General features: G+C 51.0%; 1 protein-coding gene and 2 long non-coding RNA genes across 40 annotated transcripts in view; 2 read left to right on the top strand and 1 right to left on the bottom strand.

Annotated features, from left to right (window-relative positions):
* The window catches only part of LOC127916280 (uncharacterized), a 719-nt gene extending 163 nt beyond the window's left edge, over window positions 1-556 (top strand). Inside the window, exons 1-2 of the long non-coding RNA XR_008094232.1 lie at window positions 1-278; window positions 313-556. The exon at window positions 1-278 is cut by the window's left edge and continues 163 nt beyond it. This is a non-coding gene — a long non-coding RNA (uncharacterized LOC127916280). The remainder of the gene's footprint in view (window positions 279-312) is intronic.
* On the bottom strand, window positions 277-2,051 carry LOC127916278 (uncharacterized). Of its 14 annotated transcripts, none has more exons than XR_008094227.1 (5): window positions 2,033-2,051; window positions 1,355-1,435; window positions 1,144-1,197; window positions 974-1,054; window positions 825-868 (listed from the first exon to the last, which is right to left on the bottom strand). It is a non-coding gene; the product is annotated as an uncharacterized LOC127916278 (long non-coding RNA). The 14 variants fall into 14 exon arrangements; XR_008094223.1 differs by having other exon boundaries at window positions 1,301-1,435; window positions 2,033-2,049; XR_008094228.1 differs by lacking the exon at window positions 2,033-2,051 and adding an exon at window positions 1,880-1,898.
* A 5,423-nt stretch (window positions 2,052-7,474) lies between these two features.
* mus81 (MUS81 structure-specific endonuclease subunit) overlaps window positions 7,475-21,888 on the top strand; it is a 44,431-nt gene continuing 30,017 nt past the window's right edge. The window contains exons 1-9 of one of the 25 annotated variants that reach the window (XM_052497839.1): window positions 7,476-7,654; window positions 8,080-8,256; window positions 9,558-9,687; window positions 11,430-11,626; window positions 13,232-13,312; window positions 14,035-14,123; window positions 20,587-20,643; window positions 20,870-21,034; window positions 21,154-21,330. In XM_052497839.1, the coding sequence (XP_052353799.1) occupies window positions 8,116-8,256; window positions 9,558-9,687; window positions 11,430-11,626; window positions 13,232-13,312; window positions 14,035-14,123; window positions 20,587-20,643; window positions 20,870-21,034; window positions 21,154-21,330 (1,037 nt within the window). In that variant the 5' untranslated portion in view covers window positions 7,476-7,654; window positions 8,080-8,115. Of the gene's footprint in view, window positions 7,655-7,677; window positions 7,798-8,079; window positions 8,257-9,557; window positions 9,688-11,429; window positions 11,627-13,231; window positions 13,313-14,034; window positions 14,124-14,366; window positions 14,424-14,832; window positions 14,890-15,239; window positions 15,297-15,471; window positions 15,529-15,583; window positions 15,641-15,872; window positions 15,930-16,461; window positions 16,519-16,872; window positions 16,930-16,988; window positions 17,046-17,222; window positions 17,280-17,629; window positions 17,744-17,922; window positions 17,980-18,272; window positions 18,330-18,520; window positions 18,635-19,366; window positions 19,424-19,484; window positions 19,542-19,834; window positions 19,892-20,246; window positions 20,304-20,417; window positions 20,475-20,586; window positions 20,644-20,812; window positions 21,035-21,153; window positions 21,331-21,888 lie in introns of those variants that run through there. The other 24 variants (XM_052497840.1, XM_052497835.1, XM_052497829.1 and 21 more) reach the window with 24 other exon arrangements.

The following is a 21,888-nucleotide window of genomic DNA, read 5'->3' as shown; positions in this document are numbered from 1 at the left end:
TAAATTAAATCTAACGTAGTGGCAACGTGTGAGATTAGGATTGAGATTATGTCTAGTTTGAGATTGTTATGGTTCTTATCAAGAAAAACATATATATTATGCAGTAAAGGGTTTAATATATTTATTTTGTTATAAATTGAATATGTGTGTGTATGTTATTATGAATTTGATTGATAAAAAGAGACAATGTTTGTTTTTGGGTTTACACTTCTGAAAAGGGAAAATGGTATGCTGTAGGAAATCTTTTGCACAACTACATTACCCTATACTACTGTAAGGTGATGTCACTACATTACCCTATACCACTGTAAGGTGCTGTCACTGCATTACCCTATACTACTGTAAGGTGCTGTAACTACATTACCCTATACTACTGCAAGGTGAATTCACTACATTACCCTATACTACAGTAAGTTGTTGTAACTACATTACCCTATACTACTACTGCAAAGGTTGGGGTCAATTCCAGTCAATTCAGGAAGTATTCCAATGCTTTTCAATGAGCAACATTTGGAATCGGAATTTGGTTTGCCTTTGAATAAATAATAACAATAATAATTTATTTATCTTGTATAGCACTTTTCATTACAGAACATAATCTCAAAACACATAAAAAGGAAAATAAACAAACACATTTTAAAATGGAGATGGTGGAGAGACTGAATGTCTCTGTTTGACTTGGGATGAAAGGCTGGGAGTTGACAGGAGGGGACCTAACAATACAGAGACAGGAGGGGACCTCTTGATACAGAGACAGGAGGGGACCTTTTCGATACAGAGACAGGAGGGGACCTCGATACAGAGAAGGAGGGGACCTCACGATACAGAGACAGGAGGGGACCTCGACGATACAGAGACAGGAGGGGACCTCGGACGATACAGAAGGAGGGGACCTCGACGATACAGAGACAGGAGGGGACCTCGACGATACAGAGACAGGAGGGGACCTCACGATACAGAGACAGGAGGGGACCTCGACGATACAGAGACAGGAGGGGACCTCGACGATACAGAGACAGGAGGGGACCTCGACGATACAGAGACAGGAGGGGACCTCGACGAGACAGGAGGGGACCTCGACGAGACAGAGACAGGAGGGGACCTCGACGATACAGAGACAGGAGGGGAGACAGAGAGGGGGACCTCGACGATACAGAGACAGGAGGGGACCTCGACGATACAGAGACAGGAGGGGACCTCGACGATACAGAGACGGGAGGGGACCTCGACGATACAGAGACAGGAGGGGACCGATACAGAGACGGGAGGGGACCTCGACGATACAGAGACGGGAGGGGACCTCGACGATACAGAGACAGGAGGGGACCTCGACGATACAGAGACGGGAGGGGACCTCGACGATCCAGAGACAGGAGGGGACCTCGACGATACAGAGACAGGAGGGGACCTCGACGATACAGAGACAGGAGGGGACCTCGACGATACAGACAGACAGGAGGGGACCTCGACGATACAGAGACAGACAGGAGGGGACCTCGACGATACAGAGACAGACAGGAGGGGACCTCGACGATACAGAGACAGACAGGAGGGGACCTCGACGATACAGAGACAGACAGGAGGGGACCTCGACGATCCAGAGACAGACAGGAGGGGACCTCGACGATACAGAGACAGACAGGAGGGGACCTCGACGATACCAGACAGACAGGAGGGGACCTCGACGATACAGAGACAGACAGGAGGGGACCTCGACGATCCAGAGACAGACAGGAGGGGACCTCGACGATACAGAGACAGACAGGAGGGGGGGACCGATACAGAGACAGACAGGAGGGGGGACAGAGACAGACAGGAGGGGACCTACAGAGACAGACAGGAGGGGACCTCGACGATACAGAGACAGACAGGAGGGGACCTCGACGATCCAGAGACAGACAGGAGGGGACCTCGACGATACAGAGACAGACAGGAGGGGACCTCGACGATACAGAGACAGACAGGAGGGGACCTCGACGATCAGAGACAGACAGGAGGGGACCTCGACGATCAGAGACAGACAGGAGGGGACCTCGACGATCCAGAGACAGACAGGAGGGGACCTCGACGATACAGAGACAGACAGGAGGGGACCTCGACGATACAGAGACAGACAGGAGGGGACCTCGACGATACAGAGACAGACAGGAGGGGACCTCGACGATACAGAGACAGACAGGAGGGGACCTCGACGATACAGAGACAGACAGGAGGGGACCTCGACGATACAGAGAGACAGGAGGGGACCTCGACGTACAGAGACAGACAGGAGGGGACCTCCTCGTCCACAGGAGCTCCTCCCACAGGAGCTCCTCCACCACAGGACCCGCTCCTCCACCACAGGACCCGCTCCTCCTCCACAGGACCCAGACAGGACCCGCTCCTCCACCACAGGACCCGCTCCTCCACCACAGGAAACAGACCACAGGAGCTCCTTTCGTCCACAGGACCCGCTCCTCGTCAGGAGCTCCTCCACCACAGGACCCGCTCCTCCACCACAGGACCTGCTCCTCCACCACAGGACCCGCTCCTCCACCCAGGACCCGCTCCTCCACAGGCTCCTCCACCACAGGACCCGCTCCTCCACCACAGGACCCGCTCCTCCTCCACAGGACCCAGGACCCGCTCCTCCACCACAGGACCCGCTCCTCCTCCACAGGACCCGCTCCTCCACCACAGGACCTGCTCCTCCACCCACCACAGGGACCACAGGACCCGCTCCTCCTCCACCACAGGACCCACTCCTCCTCCACAGGACCCAGGAGCTCCTCCACCACAGGACCCGCTCCTCCACCACAGGACCCGCTCCTCCACCACAGGACCCGCTCCTCCACCCACCACAGGACCCACTCCTCCACCACAGGACCACAGGACCCGCTCCTCCACCACAGGACCCGCTCCTCTCCTCCTCCACCACAGGACCCGCTCCTCTCCACAGGACCCCTCCTCCACCACAGGGACCACAGGACCCGCTCCTCCACCACAGGACCCGCTCCTCGTCCACAGGACCCGCTCCTCGTCCACAGGACCCGCTCCTCCACCACAGGACCCGTCCACAGGACCCGCTCCTCGTCCACAGGACCCGTCCACAGGACCCGCTCCTCCTCCACAGGACCCGCTCCTCCTCCACAGGACCCGCTCCTCCACCACAGGACCCGCTCCTCCTCCCACAGGACCCGCTCCTCCACCACAGGACCCGCTCCTCCTCCACAGGACCCGCTCCTCCACCACAGGACCCGCTCCTCCTCCACAGGACCCGCTCCTCCACCACAGGACCCGCTCCTCCACCACAGGACCCGCTCCTCTGTAGGTTCTGGTCCTCTGTAGGTTCTGGACCTCTGGTCCTCTGTAGGTACTGGACCTCTGGTCCTCTGTAGGTTCTGGTCCTCTGTAGGTACTGGACCTCTGGTCCTCTGTAGGTACTGGACCTCTGGTCCTCTGTAGGTACTGGACCTCTGTAGGTACTGGACCTCTGGACCTCTGTAGGTACTGGTCCTCTGTAGGTACTGGACCTCTGGTCCTCTGTAGGTACTGGACCTCTGGTCCTCTGTAGGTACTGGTCCTCTGTAGGTACTGGTCCTCTGTAGGTACTGGACCTCTGGACCTCTGTAGGTTCTGGACCTCTGTAGGTACTGGACCTCTGTAGGTACTGGACCTCTGTAGGTACTGGACCTCTGGTCCTCTGTAGGTACTGGTCCTCTGTAGGTACTGGTCCTCTGTAGGTACTGGACCTCTGGACCTCTGTAGGTTCTGGACCTCTGTAGGTACTGGACCTCTGTAGGTACTGGACCTCTGGTCCTCTGTAGGTACTGGTCCTCTGTAGGTACTGGACCTCTGTAGGTACTGGACCTCTGGTCCTCTGTCGGTACTAGACCTCTGTAGGTACTGGACCTCTGGTCCTCTGTAGGTACTGGTCCTCTGTAGGTTTTGGACCTCTGGTCCACCTGGGTGATGCCACAGCTTCTGAAAGGTGCAATTTGAATTGACTGGTATTTTAAATGGAATTGATCCCAACCCTGTGTTCTATAAGCGTAACCTGCTGTTTACAGACCGAGACTGTGAGACAAAGTGCCAGTCGTGTTTACATTCATATCCAATAGGACTTGGAAGGGATGTAACTAGCATACTGGAAAAGCATAGTTAGTTTATTCTATCCTGGTCCCAGATCTGTTTTGTGCTGTGTCGCCAACTCCTGTTGCATGTGACAAGACAACACAAGCAGATCTAGAACCAGGTGTAGTATAGGATTTAGACTGATTCTTAGGTTGGTTACAAAGAACTCTACTATAAAACACTGTTTTTTTTTCTATTGAGTTTTTTTTCTGTAAGTAGCGTTTTGTTGTAGGTTTTCATATTCATATGTTTGATGTATGTGGCATTGTTATTAGAGATTGGGAATCTGCATTTAGTGTGTGTTTCTACTGTATAAGTGCCTGACTACTCATAAGCTAAAGAGAACCAAAATGGCGATTTGCTTTCTGAGATCCCCTTGATACAGATCAGCAAAATAATTCTATACAAAAGACTAATTCTGAGCGATATTGCCTGCTCAACAAAATGGGGAAATGGTATATATATATATATTATATCAATACAATTGCTCAGCGAAAGATAACTATATTTTCATGTCATCTGACCATAGCACCGCCTGGCGTTTCCACCGCCTGGCGTTTCCACCGCCTGGTGTTTCCACCGCCTGGTGTTTCCACCGCCTGGCGTTTCCACCGCCTGGTGTTTGCTAAACGGCATAGGAACCGGTGCTTTGGTCAGATGACCTGTAAATAGAGCTCCTCAACTCACAACAGAGGTGGGTTTGCCGTTGAACAACAGAAGCAGGAACGAACCGCCGTACCTACTAAAATAACCCCAAAACCTACTGTAAAATGTGGTGGTGGATGTTTTGATGTTATGGGGCTGTTTTGCTTCCACTTGTCATGGGGCCCTTGTTAAGGTCAACAGCATCAGGAGCTTTATCCAGTACCAGGACTGTGTGTGTGTGTGTGTGTGTGTGTGTGTGTGTGTGCCAAAAACCTGATTTCTTCTGCCAAGGAGGCTGACACAAGTGGATCGTCCAGCAAGATGATAATGACCCCCAGGACGAATCGAACATTTACCCACACATCTAGATGCTGCAATAGTCACCTCAGTCTCTGGACTTTTGATTCTGTGTGGAGGAATGTATTAAGATCCCTACCAACGTGTTCTCCAGTCACATAAAACATTTTAGAAATGGGCTCAGTGGTGTTATCCTCGCAGGGTGCTGGAGCATTGACAACAGTTTTTTTTTTTTTTTTTGGGGGGGATTTTTGTATGTATTTCCTGTTCAACAAAATCTCTTTCTCTGAGCAATTGTATTGTTATAAAATAGTATCATTTCACCCTTTTTGTTTTGCATGAAATATATCTCAGTATTTTATATTGTTTTATTTATACAATATTTTTTTTGCTCATCTTTATCCAGAGTGCCAATAAATATGGACCTGGTTGTAATCTGGGGTTTTGTTTTCGGGTTTATCACACTAAAAATGTAACTTGTTGTATCAAATTGTTCTATTTAGTTGTGTACTGTATAAAAAAAAACACTACTGCGTTTGTTTGTTGTTGTCTATGGCCAGTAAAACAGTGAGATTTGAAAATGTTTCTTTCAAAGACTTTTCCTTACCATGTTGCAAAGCTTGACTTGCTGTCGGTTAACACCAAAAGATAGTTTTGATTGGTTGATGGGTTGTGGATGCTGTCTGTGTGTTCAGGCGGTGTTTTATATGACAATCCTGGTGACACTTATTACTCAATATTAAATCTATTTCCTGAAATGTCTCAAATATTGGCCTACTGTGTATCTGTAGTTCAATCACTTGAGTTTTTTATTCCGTTTAAATGAATAGAAAATAAGAAAGCTGTGTGTGTGTGGGGGGGGGGGGAGATAGATTACACAGCCCCACAAAGAATTTGATAACGGATCCAATTTTGATAAACTCTCATATCTACTGGGTGAAATATCACAGTGTTCCATCACAGCAGCAATATTTGTGACCTGTTGCCAGGAGAAAAGGGCAACCAGTGAAGAACAAACACCATTGTAAATACAACCCATATTTATGCTTATTTATTTTCCCTTGTGTACTTTTGTAACTATTTGCACATCATTATGTAGCCAAGTAGCCTAGTGGTTAGAGCGTTGGACTCGTAACGCAAAGGTTGCTAGATCATATCCCCCGAGCTGACAAGGTACAAAATCTGTTGTTCTGCCCCTGAACAAGGCAGTTAACCCACTGTTCCTAGGCCAGTTAACCCACTGTTCCTAGGCCAGTTAACACTGTTCCTAGACCAGTTAACCCACTGTTCCTAGGCCAGTTAACCCACTGTTCCTAGGCCAGTTAACACTGTTCCTAGACCAGTTAACCCACTGTTCCTAGGCCAGTTAACCCACTGTTCCTAGGCCAGTTAACCCACTGTTCCTAGGCCAGTTAACACTGTTCCTATACCAGTTAACCCACTGTTCCTAGGCCAGTTAACCCACTGTTCCTAGACCAGTTAACCCACTGTTCCTAGGCCATTTAACCCACTGTTCCTAGGCCAGTTAACCCACTGTCCCTAGACCAGTTAACCCACTGTCCCTAGGCCAGTTAACCCACTGTTCCTAGACCAGTTAACCCACTCTTCCTAGACCAGTTAACCCACTGTTCCTAGGCCGTCATTGAAAATAAGAATGTATTCTTAACTGACTTGACCAGTTAAATATACACTGTATATAATATGACATGTCTATTCTTTGGAAATGTCGGTGAGTGTAATGTTTAATGTTAATTTTGAATTGTTTATTTAACTTTCTTTGGCAATGTAAACACGTTTCCCATGCAAATAAAGCCCTTTGAATTTAATGAGAGAGAGAGAGAGACACACACACGGGAGCCTGATTGGGGAAAACCATTGCACCAGAAGGTCTATTTATCTGGAAATCTTTGGGCTACACATTTGTAGGCAAATATATAACAAACCATGGCAATGTTAAAAGTCACAAGCATGTTTACTGAGTTAACATTTCATAATACTGATTAGAAAATGAGCACCTAAACCACCTGTGCTTCAGTTATTGCAAATATTTTTCTTTAATAACAATTGGTTCTGCACTTTAGGCTTCCTACCTCGCGTTTAAAAAAAAAAAAAAAAAGATTTTGTGCATGTAGCTTCATTGTGGCATTTTTTTTTTACTAACGACATCGTTGACTTTCATCTTTCTTTACTTGATACAAGATACAGCTTTAACTTTCTTTTACAAAGTTGTAATTTTTTAAATATTTTTATTTATTTTTATTAACAAATCAATACATAAAGCACATGAGGGAACACAAGCATACATAGATTACAAACAATGGACAATCGAGCTAGGGGCGGGGCTGGGGGCGGGGCTAGTGGCGGGGCTGGGGGCGGGGCTAGGGGGTACAATATCACATTACAAGGAAGGACCTTAAGGGACATGCATATACTTACAATTCTAACAGCTTTTTTGTTAGTAGAGCATTTCACCGTCTTAAAATACCGTTCAAAAAGTTGTAATTGTCGCCGACGGACGGCGCTGAAGCGCGTCAGACGTTTTGTTCCTGTCACGTGACCCTTTGACCAGGAAGGCGGAAACACAACCAACAATCTAAAGGTACTTTTTTACAAAATGCAACTATTAACAATAATAGAAAAGCAGATCTGACTTGCCATGATGTGTATTCATCCAGCGCGCTGTTTTAAATATTGTCAGAGCAGACAGTGACTGTAGATGGTTAACCAGCTAACCCAACTTCAGTGTGTAAACGAGTTTATCATCTAACAGCTGTTAAACACAAGTTATTGCGGCAAATGTACCGTTACTTTAATGTTCTTCTAGTTTAGTTGAGTAGACTATTTAATAAACGATATTCATAAAATATCGACTTAATTGTTATTTTTTTTGTATTCACAGGGTTTTGTATAACGTTAGCACATGCGCAAAACGTTTAGAAAACGGGAAAAGGTTTGCTGGCCGCGGACCAAATCAACAACAACACTCCGCATGTCTTTATTTCTCTTTCTCTCTCGCCCTCCCAGTACCATTAGCCATGTGGCTGGACTAGAGGCTCAGTGATGCCAGCTGCAGAGCATGTCCGTCTGGGTAGGAAGCGGACCCTGCCCCCGTGCCCCAACCCTCTCTTCCTCCAGTGGCTGTCAGAGCTCCGGGACCAGGCGGCAGAGAAGGGACAGAAGACCCAGTACGTTTATCAGAAGGTAAACAAACACACTCGGGCTATAAGGACTTGCTCTAGGTGTATCACAAGGTAACTAGCTACAACAGCCTTTATACCCCAGGACACGTTCTGCATGCTACTGGGGTCCCCCAGGGTGTGCAGGCTTTTGTTCCAGACCAGCACTAAAACACCTGACTCATTGCTAACAAGATCATCATCCAGGCCTCGACTAGCTGAATCAGGTGTGGTAGTGCTAGGCTGGAACAAAAGCCTGCACTGAAGAACGCTATTAGCTAGCAAGACTAGTTTTCTGTTGCATATCCCACACATCTCTGTCTTACCAGGCTATCAGTTCGTTGAAGAAGTACTCCCTCTCTCTCTTACCAGGCTATCAGTTCGTTGAAGAAGTACCCCCTCCCTATCTCTTACCAGGCTATCAGTTTGTTGAAGAAGTACCCCCTCTCTCTCTTACCAGGCTGTCAGTTCGTTGAAGAAGTACCCTCTCTCTCTCTCTTACCAGGCTATCAGTTCGTTGAAGAAGTACCCCCTCTCTCTCTCTCTTTTACCAGGCTATCAGTTCGTTGAAGAAGTACCCCCTCCCCCTCTCTCTTACCAGGCTATCAGTTCATTGAAGAAGTACCCCCCTCTCTCTCTTACCAGGCTATCAGTTCATTGAAGAAGTACCCCCCTCTCTCTCTTACCAGGCTATCAGTTCGTTGAAGAAGTACCCCCCTCTCTCTCTCTTACCAGGCTATCAGTTCATTGAAGTACCCCTCCCCCCTCTCTCTCTTACCAGGCTATCAGTTCCCCCCCCCCCTCTCTCTTACCAGGCTATCAGTTCGTTGAAGAAGTACCCCTCCCCCTCCAGAACGCTCGAGAAGTACCCCCCTTTCTACCCCCCTCTCTCTCTTACCAGGCTATCAGTTCGTTGAAGAAGTACCCCCTCCCTCTCCTCTTACCAGGCTATCAGTTCGTTGAAGAAGTACCCCCTCCCCTCTCTACCCCCCCCCCCCTCTCTCTCTTACCAGGCTATCAGTTCGTTGAAGAAGTACCCCCTCCCCTCCAGAACGCTCGAGAAGTACCCCCTCTCTCTACCCCCCTCTCTCTTACCAGGCTATCAGTTCGTTGAAGAAGTACCCCCCCCCCTCCAGAACGCTCGAGAAGTACCCCTCTTTCTACCCCCTCTCTCTCTTACCAGGCTATCAGTTCGTTGAAGAAGTACCCCCTCTCTCTCTTACCAGGCTATCAGTTCGTTGAAGAAGTACCCCCCCCCCCCTCTCTCTCTCTTACCAGGCTATCAGTTCGTTGAAGTACCCCCTCCCCCTCTCTCTCTCTTACCAGGCTATCAGTTCCTTGAAGAAGTACCCCCTCCCCCTCCAGAACGCTCGAGAGGCTAAGATTCTACAGAACTTTGGAGACGGAATCTGCAAGATACTGGATGAGAAGTTACAGAGGCATTACAGAGAGAACGGTGAGATGGATGGAGGGAGAGAGAGAGAGATGGAGGGATGGAGAGAGAGAGGGATGGAGGGAGAGAGAGAATGGTGAGATGGATGGAGGGAGAGAGGGATGGAGAGAGGGAGGGATGGAGAGAGGGAGGGATGGAGAGAGGGAGGGATAGGAGAGAGAGAGAGAGAGGGGGAGGGATGGAGAGAGGGAGAGATGGCTGGATGGAGAGAGAGAGAGATGGCTGGAGGGGGAGGGATGGAGAGAGGGGAGGGATGGAGAGAGAGAGATGGATGGGAGAGAGAGGGGGAGAGAGAGAATGGGAGATGGATGGAGGGAGAGAGAGAACGGTGAGATGGATGGAGGGAGAGAGAGAACGGTGAGATGGATGGAGGGAGAGAGGGAGGGATAGAGAGAGAGAGAGAGAGAGAGGGAGGGATGGAGAGAGAGAGGGGGAGGGATGGAGAGAGGGAGAGATGGCTGGAGGGAGAGAGAGAGAGATGGTGAGGGGAGGGATGGAGAGAGAGAGGGATGGAGGGATGGAGAGAGAGAGATGGATGGAGAGAGAGAGGGGGAGAGAGAGAATGGTGAGATGGATGGAGGGAGAGAGAGAACGGTGAGATGGATGGAGGGAGAGAGAGAACGGTGAGATGGATGGAGGGAGAGAGGGAGGGATAGAGAGAGAGAGAGAGAGAGGGAGGGAGAGAGAGAGAGGGATGGAGAGAGGGATGGAGGGAGAGAGGGATGGAGAGGGAGGGATAGAGGGATGGAGAGAGGGAGGGATAGAGGGATGGAGAGAGGGAGGGATAGAGGGATGGAGAGAGAGAGAGAGGGATGGAGAGAGAGAGAGAGGGATGGAGAGAGAGAGAGAGGGATGGAGAGAGAGAGAGAGGGATGGAGAGAGAGAGAGAGAGAGAGGGATGGAGGGAGAGAGGGAGGGATGGAGAGAGGGATGGAGGGAGAGAGGGATGGAGAGAGAGAGGGATGGAGAGAGAGAGGGATGGAGAGAGAGAGGGATGGAGAGAGAGAGGGATGGAGAGAGAGAGGGATGGAGAGAGAGGGAGGGATGGAGAGAGGGAGGGATGGAGAGAGGGAGGGATGGGGATGGAGGGATGGAGGGAGAGGGATGGAGGGATGGAGAGAGAGAGGGAGGGAGAGAGGGATGGATGGAGAGAGGGATGGAGAGAGAGAGGGATGGAGAGAGAGAGGGATGGAGAGAGAGAGGGATGGAGAGAGAGAGGGATGGAGAGAGGGAGGGATGGAGAGAGGGAGGGATGGAGAGAGGGAGGGATGGAGAGAGGGAGGGATGGAGAGAGAGATGGATGGAGGGAGAGAGGGATGGAGGGAGAGAGGGAGGGAGGGAGGGATGGAGAGAGAGAGGGATGGAGAGAGAGAGGGATGGAGAGAGAGAGGGATGGAGGGAGAGAGGGATGGAGAGAGGGAGGGATGGAGAGAGAGGGATGGAGAGAGGGAGGGATGGAGAGAGAGAGGGAGGGATGGAGAGAGAGAGGGAGGGATGGAGAGAGAGAGGGATGGAGAGGAGGGATGGAGAGGGAGGGGGATGGAGAGAGAGAGGGATAGAGAGAGGGGGAGAGAGAGAATGGTGAGATGGATGGAGAGAGAGAGAGAGGGATGGAGAGAGGGAGGGAGGGATGGAGAGAGGGAGGGATGGATGGAGAGAGAGAGGGAGGGATGGAGAGAGAGAGATGGATGGAGTGACAGATTGATCATAAGTTTCTCTTCCCCATCCCTCCCACCCCCTTCCAGGTCCAGACGCTCCCATCCACTCCCTTCCCAGCGGTGTGACAGTGGCCCCTAGTCGCCGTAGCAACAACAACCTGGCTCAGCCCACCAAACAGCCCTCTAGGAAAGAGAGGGAAGGAGGGAGGAGGAAGAGGGAATATGTGCCCCAGAAGAGGTCTGGTGGATATGCTGTTCTGCTAACACTCTACAGAGAGTCTCAGGTCTGTCCCTCTCCCCTCGCTCCCTGTCCCTCTTCCCACGCTCCCTGTCCCCTCGCTCCCTGTCCCCTCGCTCCCTGTCCCCTCGCTCCCTGTCCCCTCGCTCCCTGTCCCCTCGCTCCCTCTCCCCTCGCTCCCTGTCCCTGTCCCCTCGCTCACTGTCCCTCCCCTCGCTCACTGTCCCTGTCCCTCGCTCCCTGTCGCTCCCTCGTCTCCCTGTCCCCTCGCTCCCTGTCCCCTCGCTCCCTGTCCCCCTCGCTCCCTGTCCCCTCGCTCCCTGTCCCTCTCCCCTCGCTCCCTGTCCCTCTCCCCTCGCTCCCTGTCCCTCTCCCCTCGCTCCCTGTCCCTCTCCCCTCGCTCCCTGTCCCTCTCCCCTCGCTCCCTGTGCCTCTCTCCCGATCCTTCATCTTTCCCTCCTCTCACTCCCTCCTCTATCAAAAGCAGAAGGATCTGATTCCCAGTTAATGTAAGTAAGATGCTGTTTTGGTTTGTCAGACTTGTGACATTGATAGTCTCTCTCTCCTCCCCCTGTCCTCTCCTCCCCCTGTCCTCTCTCTCCTCCCCCTGTCCCTCTCTCCTCCCCCTGTCCTCTCTCCTACCCCTGTCCTCTCTCCTACCCCTGTCCTCTCTCTCCTACCCCTGTCCTCTCTCTCCTACCCCTGTCCTCTCTCTCCTACCCCTGTCCTCTCTCTCCTACCCCTGTCCCCTCTCTCCTCCCCCTGTCCCTCTCTCTCCTCCCCTGTCCCCTCTCTCCTCCCCCTGTCCCCTCTCTCCTACCCCTGTCCCCTCTCTCCTACCCCTGTCCCTCACCCCTGTCCTCTGTCCCCTCTCTCTCCTACCCCTGTCCTCTGTCCCCTCTCTCCTGTCCCCTCTCCTTCCCTGTCCTCTGTCCCCTCTCTCCTGTCCATGTCCTCTGTCCCCTCTCTCCTGTCCCTGTCCTCTGTCCCTCTCTCCTGTCCCTGTCCTCTGTCCCCTCTCTCCTGTCCTCTGTGTCCCTCTCTCCTGTCCCTGTCCTCTGTCCCTGTCCTCTCTCCCCTGTCCCTCTCTCCTGTCCCTCTCCCCTCCCCTGTCCTCTCTCCTACCCCTGTCCTCTGTCCCCTCTCTCCTGTCCCTCTCCCCTCCCCTGTCCTCTCTCCTACCCCTGTCCTCTGTCCCCTCTCTCATACCCCTGTCCCCTGTCCTCTCTCTCCTCCCCCTGTCCTCTCTCCTACCCCTGTCCTCTGTCCCCTCTCTCATACCCCTGTCCCCTGTCTCTCTCTCCTCCCCCTGTCCTCTCTCTCCTCCCCTGTCCTCTCTCTCCTCCCCCTGTCCTCTCTCTCCTACCCCTGTCCTCTGTCCCCTCTCTCATACCCCTGTCCTCTGTCCCCTCTCTCCTACCCCTGTCCTCTGTCCCCTCTCTCCTACCCCTGTCCTCTCTCTCCTCTCCTCTGTCCCTCTCCCTGTCCTCTCTCTCCCTGTCCCTCTCCCCTGTCCTCTCTCTCCTGCCCCTGTCCTCTCTCCCCTGTCCCCTCCCCTTGTCCTCTCTCCCCTGTCCCTGTCCTCTCTCTCCGTCCCCTGTCCCTCTCCCCTGTCCCTGTCCTCTCTCCCCTGTCCCTGTCCTCTCTCTAGGTTCCTGGGGGTAAGGGATTTATGTTTAAACTGGAGCTGCAGGCTGAGGCCCAGCATCTGTCTGACAAGTCCTTCTCTGTGGTGAGTCTGAGCCACATTCAGACAACGTTGCTGCCACATTCAGACAACGTTGCTGCCACATTCAGACAACGTTGCTGCCACATTCAGACAACCTGCTGCCACATTCAGACAACGCTGCTACCACATTCAGACGACGTTACTGCCACATTCCGGCGTTACTGCCACATTCAGACGGCGTTACTGCCACATTCAGACGACGTTACTGCCACATTCAGACGCGTTACTGCCACATTCAGACGGCGTTACTGCCACATTCAGACGGCGTTACTGCCACATTCAGACGACGTTACTGCCACATTCAGACGGCGTTACTGCCACATTGCGTTACTGCCACATTCGGCGTTACTGCCACATTCAGACGACGTTACTGCCACATTCAGACACGTTACTGCCACATTCAGACGGCGTTACTGCCACATTCAGACGGCGTTACTGCCACATTCAGACGACGTTACTGCCACATTCAGACGACGTTTTGCCACATTCAGACGGCGTTACTGCCACATTCTCGGTACTGCCACATTCAGACGACGGTACTGCCACATTCAGACAACGCTGCTACCACATTCAGACAACGTTGCTACCACATTACTCTTGAGGTCTCTTGTCATGCTAGCACAAACAATCAATGACTTCCCCCTGTCCCCCTCCCTCCTGTCCCCCTCCCACCTGTCCTCCTGTCCCCCTCCCCCCTGTCCTCTCCTCCCTCTCGTTGCCTGTAGCCTGATCTAGGTAGTAAATACACGGCCTGGTCCTCAGTGAGCACACTGATACAGAAAGACTTGGTCCTGAAGACACACAACCCCGCCAGGTAAACCACAAGATGATCACCTCCTCTTCTTTTTAAAACTCTCCATGTTCTTTCTACCTCGTTTGTTCCTCTTCATCTGGCACTTAGTCTGGTACCCTGTAGTGATCTCTCTCTCTCTCCTAGGTATTCTCTGACTGAGCTGGGTCTGGTACCCTGTAGTGATCTCTCTCTCTGTCCTAGATATTCTCTGACTGAGCTGGGTCTGGTACCCTGTAGTGATCTCTCTCTCTCTCTCTGTCCTAGGTATTCTCTGACTGAGCTGGGTCTGGTACCCTGTAGTGATCTCTCTCTCTGTCCTAGGTATTCTCTGACTGAGCTGGGTCTGGTACCCTGTAGTGATCTCTCTCTCTGTCCTAGATATTCTCTGACTGAGCTGGGTCTGGTACCCTGTAGTGATCTCTCTCTCTGTCCTAGGTATTCTCTGACTGAGCTGGGTCTGGTACCCTGTAGTGATCTCTCTCTCTCTGTCCTAGATATTCTCTGACTGAGCTGGGTCTGGTACCCTGTAGTGATCTCTCTCTCTCTCTGTCCTAGATATTCTCTGACTGAGCTGGGTCTGGTACCCTGTAGTGATCTCTCTCTCTGTCCTAGATATTCTCTGACTGAGCTGGGTCTGGTACCCTGTAGTGATCTCTCTCTCTGTCCTAGATATTCTCTGACTGAGCTGGGTCTGGTACCCTGTAGTGATCTCTCTCTCTCTCTGTCCTAGGTATTCTCTGACTGAGCTGGGTCTGGTACCCTGTAGTGATCTCTCTCTCTGTCCTAGGTATTCTCTGACTGAGCTGGGTCTGGTACCCTGTAGTGATCTCTCTCTCTCTGTCCTAGGTATTCTCTGACTGAGCTGGGTCTGGTACCCTGTAGTGATCTCTCTCTCTCTCCTAGATATTCTCTGACTGAGCTGGGTCTGGTACCCTGTAGTGATCTCTCTCTCTCTGTCCTAGGTATTCTCTGACTGAGCTGGGTCTGGTACCCTGTAGTGATCTCTCTCTCTGTCCTAGATATTCTCTGACTGAGCTGGGTCTGGTACCCTGTAGTGATCTCTCTCTCTGTCCTAGGTATTCTCTGACTGAGCTGGGTCTGGTACCCTGTAGTGATCTCTCTCTCTCTCTGTCCTAGGTATTCTCTGACTGAGCTGGGTCTGGTACCCTGTAGTGATCTCTCTCTCTGTCCTAGGTATTCTCTGACTGAGCTGGGTCTGGTACCCTGTAGTGATCTCTCTCTCTCTCTCTGTCCTAGGTATTCTCTGACTGAGCTGGGTCTGGTACCCTGTAGTGATCTCTCTCTGTCCTAGATATTCTCTGACTGAGCTGGGTCTGGTACCCTGTAGTGATCTCTCTCTCTGTCCTAGGTATTCTCTGACTGAGCTGGGTCTGGTACCCTGTAGTGATCTCTCTCTCTGTCCTAGGTATTCTCTGACTGAGCTGGGTCTGGTAGCCTGTAGTGATCTCTCTCTGTCCTAGGTATTCTCTGACTGAGCTGGGTCTGGTACCCTGTAGTGATCTCTCTCTCTGTCCTAGGTATTCTCTGACTGAGCTGGGTCTGGTACCCTGTAGTGATCTCTCTCTCTCTGTCCTAGGTATTCTCTGACTGAGCTGGGTCTGGTACCCTGTAGTGATCTCTCTCTCTCTCCTAGATATTCTCTGACTGAGCTGGGTCTGGTACCCTGTAGTGATCTCTCTCTCTGTCCTAGGTATTCTCTGACTGAGCTGGGTCTGGTACCCTGTAGTGATCTCTCTCTCTCTGTCCTAGGTATTCTCTGACTGAGCTGGGTCTGGTACCCTGTAGTGATCTCTCTCTCTGTCCTAGGTATTCTCTGACTGAGCTGGGTCTGGTACCCTGTAGTGATCTCTCTCTCTGTCCTAGATATTCTCTGACTGAGCTGGGTCTGGTACCCTGTAGTGATCTCTCTCTCTCTCTGTCCTAGGTATTCTCTGACTGAGCTGGGTCTGGTACCCTGTAGTGATCTCTCTCTCTCTCTGTCCTAGGTATTCTCTGACTGAGCTGGGTCTGGTACCCTGTAGTGATCTCTCTCTCTGTCCTAGATATTCTCTGACTGAGCTGGGTCTGGTACCCTGTAGTGATCTCTCTCTCTGTCCTAGATATTCTCTGACTGAGCTGGGTCTGGTACCCTGTAGTGATCTCTCTCTCTGTCCTAGATATTCTCTGACTGAGCTGGGTCTGGTACCCTGTAGTGATCTCTCTCTCTCTCTGTCCTAGATATTCTCTGACTGAGCTGGGTCTGGTACCCTGTAGTGATCTCTCTCTCTCTGTCCTAGATATTCTCTGACTGAGCTGGGTCTGGTACCCTGTAGTGATCTCTCTCTCTCTGTGAGCCTAGGTATTCTCTGACTGAGCTGGGTCTGGTACCCTGTAGTGATCTCTCTCTCTGTCCTAGGTATTCTCTGACTGAGCTGGGTCTGGTACCCTGTAGTGATCTCTCTCTCTCTGTCCTAGATATTCTCTGACTGAGCTGGGTCTGGTACCCTGTAGTGATCTCTCTCTCTGTCCTAGGTATTCTCTGACTGAGCTGGGTCTGGTACCCTGTAGTGATCTCTCTCTCTCTCTGTCCTAGGTATTCTCTGACTGAGCTGGGTCTGGTACCCTGTAGTGATCTCTCTCTCTGTCCTAGATATTCTCTGACTGAGCTGGGTCTGGTACCCTGTAGTGATCTCTCTCTCTCTGTCCTAGGTATTCTCTGACTGAGCTGGGTCTGGTACCCTGTAGTGATCTCTCTCTCTCTCTGTCCTAGGTATTCTCTGACTGAGCTGGGTCTGGTACCCTGTAGTGATCTCTCTCTCTGTCCTAGGTATTCTCTGACTGAGCTGGGTCTGGTACCCTGTAGTGATCTCTCTCTCTCTGTCCTAGGTATTCTCTGACTGAGCTGGGTCTGGTACCCTGTAGTGATCTCTCTCTCTGTCCTAGGTATTCTCTGACTGAGCTGGGTCTGGTACCCTGTAGTGATCTCTCTCTCTGTCCTAGATATTCTCTGACTGAGCTGGGTCTGGTACCCTGTAGTGATCTCTCTCTCTCTGTCCTAGGTATTCTCTGACTGAGCTGGGTCTGGTACCCTGTAGTGATCTCTCTCTCTCTCTGTCCTAGGTATTCTCTGACTGAGCTGGGTCTGGTACCCTGTAGTGATCTCTCTCTCTGTCCTAGGTATTCTCTGACTGAGCTGGGTCTGGTACCCTGTAGTGATCTCTCTCTCTCTGTCCTAGATATTCTCTGACTGAGCTGGGTCTGGTACCCTGTAGTGATCTCTCTCTGTCCTAGATATTCTCTGACTGAGCTGGGTCTGGTACCCTGTAGTGATCTCTCTCTCTCTCCTAGATATTCTCTGACTGAGCTGGGTCTGGTACCCTGTAGTGATCTCTCTCTCTGTCCTAGATATTCTCTGACTGAGCTGGGTCTGGTACCCTGTAGTGATCTCTCTCTCTCTCTGTCCTAGATATTCTCTGACTGAGCTGGGTCTGGTACCCTGTAGTGATCTCTCTCTCTCTCTGTCCTAGGTATTCTCTGACTGAGCTGGGTCTGGTACCCTGTAGTGATCTCTCTCTCTGTCCTAGGTATTCTCTGACTGAGCTGGGTCTGGTACCCTGTAGTGATCTCTCTCTCTGTCCTAGGTATTCTCTGACTGAGCTGGGTCTGGTACCCTGTAGTGATCTCTCTCTCTCTGTCCTAGGTATTCTCTGACTGAGCTGGGTCTGGTACCCTGTAGTGATCTCTCTCTCTCTCTGTCCTAGGTATTCTCTGACTGAGCTGGGTCTGGTACCCTGTAGTGATCTCTCTCTCTCTGTCCTAGGTATTCTCTGACTGAGCTGGGTCTGGTACCCTGTAGTGATCTCTCTCTCTGTCCTAGGTATTCTCTGACTGAGCTGGGTCTGGTACCCTGTAGTGATCTCTCTCTCTCTGTCCTAGGTATTCTCTGACTGAGCTGGGTCTGGTACCCTGTAGTGATCTCTCTCTGTCCTAGGTATTCTCTGACTGAGCTGGGTCTGGTATTCTCCCTGTAGTGATCTCTCTCTCTGTCCTAGGTATTCTCTGACTGAGCTGGGTCTGGTACCCTGTAGTGATCTCTCTCCCTGTCCTAGGTATTCTCTGACTGAGCTGGGTCTGGTACCCTGTAGTGATCTCTCTCTCTCTCTGTCCTAGGTATTCTCTGACTGAGCTGGGTCTGGTACCCTGTAGTGATCTCTCTCTCTGTCCTAGGTATTCTCTGACTGAGCTGGGTCTGGTACCCTGTAGTGATCTCTCTCTCTGTCCTAGATATTCTCTGACTGAGCTGGGTCTGGTACCCTGTAGTGATCTCTCTCTCTCCTAGGTATTCTCTGACTGAGCTGGGTCTGGTACCCTGTAGTGATGGGTCTGGTACCCTGTAGTGATCTCTCTCTCTGTCCTAGGTATTCTCTGACTGAGCTGGGTCTGGTACCCTGTAGTGATCTCTCTCTCTGTCCTAGGTATTCTCTGACTGAGCTGGGTCTGGTACCCTGTAGTGATCTCTCTCTCTGTCCTAGGTATTCTCTGACTGAGCTGGGTCTGGTATCCTGTAGTGATCTCTCTCTCTGTCCTAGATATTCTCTGACTGAGCTGGGTCTGGTACCCTGTAGTGATCTCTCTCTCTCCTGTCCTAGGTATTCTCTGACTGAGCTGGGTCTGGTACCCTGTAGTGATCTCTCTCTCTCTCTGTCCTAGGTATTCTCTGACTGAGCTGGGTCTGGTACCCTGTAGTGATCTCTCTCTCTCTCTGTCCTAGATATTCTCTGACTGAGCTGGGTCTGGTACCCTGTAGTGATCTCTCTCTCTCTCTCTGTCCTAGATATTCTCTGACTGAGCTGGGTCTGGTACCCTGTAGTGATCTCTCTCTCTCTCTCTGTCCTAGATATTCTCTGACTGAGCTGGGTCTGGTACCCTGTAGTGATCTCTCTCTCTGTCCTAGATATTCTCTGACTGAGCTGGGTCTGGTACCCTGTAGTGATCTCTCTGTCCTAGGTATTCTCTGACTGAGCTGGGTCTGGTACCCTGTAGTGATCTCTCTCTCTCTGTCCTAGGTATTCTCTGACTGAGCTGGGTCTGGTACCCTGTAGTGACTGAGCTGGGTCTGGTACCCTGTAGTCTCTCTCTCTCTGTCCTAGGTATTCTCTGACTGAGCTGGGTCTGGTACCCTGTAGTGATCTCTCTCTCTGTCCTAGATATTCTCTGACTGAGCTGGGTCTGGTACCCTGTAGTGATCTCTCTCTCTGTCCTAGGTATTCTCTGACTGAGCTGGGTCTGGTACCCTGTAGTGATCTCTCTCTCTGTCCTAGGTATTCTCTGACTGAGCTGGGTCTGGTACCCTGTAGTGATCTCTCTCTCTCTCTGTCCTAGGTATTCTCTGACTGAGCTGGGTCTGGTACCCTGTAGTGATCTCTCTCTCTGTCCTAGGTATTCTCTGACTGAGCTGGGTCTGGTACCCTGTAGTGATCTCTCTCTGTCCTAGGTATTCTCTGACTGAGCTGGGTCTGGTACCCTGTAGTGATCTCTCTCTCTCTCTGTCCTAGATATTCTCTGACTGAGCTGGGTCTGGTACCCTGTAGTGATCTCTCTCTCTCTGTCCTAGGTATTCTCTGACTGAGCTGGGTCTGGTACCCTGTAGTGATCTCTCTCTCTCTGTCCTAGGTATTCTCTGACTGAGCTGGGTCTGGTACCCTGTAGTGATCTCTCTCTCTCTGTCCTAGGTATTCTCTGACTGAGCTGGGTCTGGTACCCTGTAGTGATCTCTCTCTCTGTCCTAGGTATTCTCTGACTGAGCTGGGTCTGGTACCCTGTAGTGATCTCTCTCTCTGTCCTAGATATTCTCTGACTGAGCTGGGTCTGGTACCCCTGTAGTGATTCTCTCTCTGGGTCTCTGTAGTGTCCTAGATATTCTCTGACTGAGCTGGGTCTGGTACCCTGTAGTGATCTCTCTCTCTGTCCTAGGTATTCTCTGACTGAGCTGGGTCTGGTACCCTGTAGTGATCTCTCTCTGTCCTAGGTATTCTCTGACTGAGCTGGGTCTGGTACCCTGTAGTGATCTCTCTCTCTCTGTCCTAGATATTCTCTGACTGAGCTGGGTCTGGTACCCTGTAGTGATCTCTCTCTCTGTCCTAGGTATTCTCTGACTGAGCTGGGTCTGGTACCCTGTAGTGATCTCTCTCTCTGTCCTAGGTATTCTCTGACTGAGCTGGGTCTGGTACCCTGTAGTGATCTCTCTCTCTGTCCTAGATATTCTCTGACTGAGCTGGGTCTGGTACCCTGTAGTGATCTCTCTCTCTGTCCTAGGTATTCTCTGACTGAGCTGGGTCTGGTACCCTGTAGTGATCTCTCTCTCTGTCCTAGGTATTCTCTGACTGAGCTGGGTCTGGTACCCTGTAGTGATCTCTCTCTGTCCTAGGTATTCTCTGACTGAGCTGGGTCTGGTATCCTGTAGTGATCTCTCTCTCTGTCCTAGGTATTCTCTGACTGAGCTGGGTCTGGTACCCTGTAGTGATCTCTCTCTCTGTCCTAGGTATTCTCTGACTGAGCTGGGTCTGGTACCCTGTAGTGATCTCTCTCTGTCCTAGGTATTCTCTGACTGAGCTGGGTCTGGTACCCTGTAGTGATCTCTCTCTCTGTCCTAGATATTCTCTGACTGAGCTGAGTCTGGTACCCTGTAGTGATCTCTCTCTCTGTCCTAGATATTCTCTGACTGAGCTGAGTCTGGTACCCTGTAGTGATCTCTCTCTCTGTCCTAGGTATTCTCTTACTGAGCTGGGTTTGGCCCTGGCAGAGAGACTAGAAGACGGAGAGAGAGAACAAGAAGAGGACAGGAGGAGTGACGTGAGGGAAGAAGAAGAGGAGGGAAGTGGGCCTGGCGTTGACCTTACTGCCGAGGAAGATGAGAGACAGAAGAGAACAGAGTGAGTGAATGAGAGACACAAATTTTGTTTTGTCATTGGTTTTTTAATGATTTAGTTTGATAATTGTAGTAATGTATTTAACTAAGATTCGTTTCTCTATTTCTCTCGGCATGTGGTAGGCCCATAGCGGGGCCTAACCGGGCAGCCTATGTTGCCCAGAGAGGGAGTGAGGTGCCTGGGGTACACTCTTCAGAAAAGCCCCAGGCTGCAGAGACAAAGACCAGGCCGGCTAGAAGCTGTCTGTACCCAGGCAGTTATGACATTGTGCTATGTGTGGACTTCATTGAGACTACTGGGTAAGATGTCTGTGTCTGTGTCGTCTGTGTCGTCTGTGTCTGTGTCGTCTGTGTCTGTGTCTCGGTCAAGTCTACACAGAAACCAGACAGACAGACAATTTATGTGCGCTAGTGGTGGGGGAAAAATCGATAGTTACATATCGGGATATTATTTTTGCGATCGTTGGCAGTACCTGCACCAAATGTCCAGTATTTTTTCCTTCATAGTTCTGCATCTTATTTTAAATAATTTAAACAATTTAGTTTTCAGGCCTTGTGTTTCCATGACTGATCAAAACTACTTTTCTAATGACTCTCTCTGTCTCAAGCAGACGGTGGTGAGGAATATGTCGGGAACATCCAATAGCAAATACAATCACAGTATCCAATCGCAATGCAGATAGAATCACGAGAATCGCAATGCAGATAGAATCACGAGAATCGCAATGCAGATAGAATCACGAGAATCGCAATGCAGATAGAATCACGAGAATCGCAATGCAGATAGAATCACGAGAATCGCAATGCAGATAGAATCACGAGAATCGCAATGCAGATAGAATCACGAGAATCGCAATG

This window comes from Oncorhynchus keta, chromosome 35, assembly GCF_023373465.1.
Source record: "Oncorhynchus keta strain PuntledgeMale-10-30-2019 chromosome 35, Oket_V2, whole genome shotgun sequence".
Classification (NCBI taxonomy): domain Eukaryota; kingdom Metazoa; phylum Chordata; class Actinopteri; order Salmoniformes; family Salmonidae; genus Oncorhynchus; species Oncorhynchus keta.
This window is presented reverse-complemented; position numbering and strand designations above follow the sequence as displayed.